The following is a 2,519-nucleotide window of genomic DNA, read 5'->3' as shown; positions in this document are numbered from 1 at the left end:
TTGAGAACTTCATCTTTGTTTCCAAATGCAATGACTTCAGTTTTCTTCTTGTTCAACTGAAGAAAGTTCTCGCACATCCAATTGTTAATTTCATCAATGCATTGGCAGACGGAGTCAATGGGGCTGTAGTCATTTGGACATAAGGCTAGGTAAATCTGGCTATCATCAGCATAGCTGTGAAAGGCAATTTGGTTCTTTCTCATTATTTGACTTAGTGGAAGCATATACAGGCTAAACAAGAGCGGTGCAAGTATTGAGCCTTGTGGGACTCCGCATGTCATGGACGTCCACTTAGACTTGTGCTCTCCTACACTCACATAATAACCTCTCCCTTCTAAGTATGACCTGAACCATTTGATTAACATCCCAGAAAGCCCGACCCAGTTTTCCAGTCTCTCTAGAAGAGACGAAACAATGCAACCTCGGCATCCACTTCTAGGCCTTCCCGCTCCTTGAGTTCTCTTCACTGCTGGAAAGCTGCTCCGATATTTACACGGCTCCTATCTCTAGTCTGATCGTAACCCTTCTTTTTAATTTTATCTACCGTCTCTATTTGTAGTCAATCTGCTAATATCTGTCCTGTGCACTCAAATTGAGTGCTCTCTTCTCTCTATCATTACTAGACACGCACCTTACTGCTGATTGGCTACAAGTGTGTTTTGGGACTCAGTCCGACGCTGTGGTGAAAGCGTTTTTCAAATATTGCTTAGTGCACCTTTAACAGTTAATCTGCGAATCACATTCGAGCCCTCCGGCCCGTGTCCGCTCTGTAAGCAGCCCTGCCAGCGGCCGTTACCCGGCTGTGTCCACCTCTGTCCGGCTCCGTGTCACGACCAGGTGCTGGTTAAAGCCACTGACCGGGTACGACGCTCACCTCTTTCCTGCTCAACAAAACATAGGGCCCTATGATTTCAGTGATGTGGAAAACGCAGACGGAATATCAGAATCAGTTGTAAAAACCGAATTAATTTGCCAAAATGTCACGGAATTTGCCAAAGTTTGGATGAATTAATCAAAATTAAGTCATTACACTTCAATCAAATCGCGTAATGGACTAGTATTTGTGAATATTAATCCGCAAAAAAGCTTTTTAAATATGATTCCTGTATGTTCTGCATGGCTCTGTGTCAATGAATGGCGTAGACAAGCGGTTTTGTGTACTACACACACACTGAACCCAGATAGCACACTTACGTCTACAAGATGTCTGTTAAAGATCTCTTGATCTGGAAAGCATCTGCTGTGTACAAACATCTGACACACGTCTTTAAGATGTCAGTTTTGCATACATTTGAAATAACGAACCTGAGCGCGCAAAAGACACGATGTGAATGGCTATTTGTTCCCTGCATGTCGTGTGCAGGGCTCTGTTTTTATGATGAGAGGAGAGGAAAGGTTGAGAAAGCACTGCAGCTAAATTTTGAAATGTACCAGGTTTATGGACTTGAATAAAGAGAGAAAACTTGCACTTAACCTTTTCACAGGCATTTAGTTTTCATAGTTAGATATCGTGATAAATCATTATAGAATATATCGATTATCGCTGAATCGCTGTGTCATGATATTATCGTTATTGTGAGCAATGTATCGTGATTCATATCGTATCGTGAGGTACCCTGTGATTCTCACTCCTAATTTACACCGTCTACACTTTGTTATAACGAGAAGATTTGTGAGCTTGCATAACTCAGCAATGAACAAAACTCCAGTATTTTGAGCAGCGAGTGGATTCTGATTAACATTGCATTCAAGGAATCAACATATGTCTGCGATACATTACTCAACGCTGCAAAAACACGAAAGTATAGAATCCTTTAAAGCTCCCCTGAGTGAAAACACAAATATGCTGATCGGGTCAGTCGCACTGGTGCTCCTAAATATTTTTTGATAGTTGCACGCAGTACTTTTCAGTCGCAAATGCCCTGCCCATGATCAGTACCTGAGATTGTCATAGTCATAGTTTGTATGCTATTGTTCCAGCCGAGGTGTCGTGTCTGCTTAGGACACTGTGTTGATTGATATGATTTTACTTCCTGACCCCTTTAATTCAACTCACTGTGTGTCATACTCGTTTTGAATATATACTCTCTACTACATTATCTAATTAATATTCATAAACCAAGCAGTAGTTGCTCATTAGCTACTCAGTACCTTCTGATTGGACTGAATAAAGTGAAAAAAAAAAGTGAAAAGTGAAAGTGACGTGACATGATGCCAAGTATGGTGACCCATACTCGGAATTAGTGCTTACCCATCCACCATCCAAAGTGCACACACACAGTAGTGAACACACACAAACCGGAGCAGTGGGCAGCCATTTTATGCTGCGGCGCCCGGGGAGCAGTTGGGGGTTCGGTGCCTTGCTCAAGGGCTATATTCTATTGCCCTACACCAACCCTACCCCTAAACCTACCCCTCACAGGAAACTTTGTGCATTTTTACAATTTAAAATAAACGTTGTTTACTTTATTTTTTTTACAAGTTTTACAAATGAGGACGTCCCCAAAGGGAGGTTTTTG

General features: G+C 41.9%; 1 protein-coding gene across 1 annotated transcript in view; it reads left to right on the top strand.

Annotated features, from left to right (window-relative positions):
• Window positions 1–2,519, top strand: part of LOC107653896 (NF-X1-type zinc finger protein NFXL1) — a 20,533-nt gene that overhangs the window by 11,565 nt on the left and 6,449 nt on the right. The window contains 1 exon segment of the mRNA XM_016440762.1: window positions 725–900. Coding sequence (XP_016296248.1) covers window positions 725–900 — 176 coding nt within the window.

This window comes from Sinocyclocheilus anshuiensis, unplaced genomic scaffold (genome assembly GCF_001515605.1).
Source record: "Sinocyclocheilus anshuiensis isolate Anshui unplaced genomic scaffold, SAMN03320099.WGS_v1.1 scaffold459, whole genome shotgun sequence".
Lineage (NCBI taxonomy): Eukaryota > Metazoa > Chordata > Actinopteri > Cypriniformes > Cyprinidae > Sinocyclocheilus > Sinocyclocheilus anshuiensis.
Note: the sequence above shows the minus strand (reverse complement) of the source record. Positions and strands in the feature narration are given on the sequence as shown.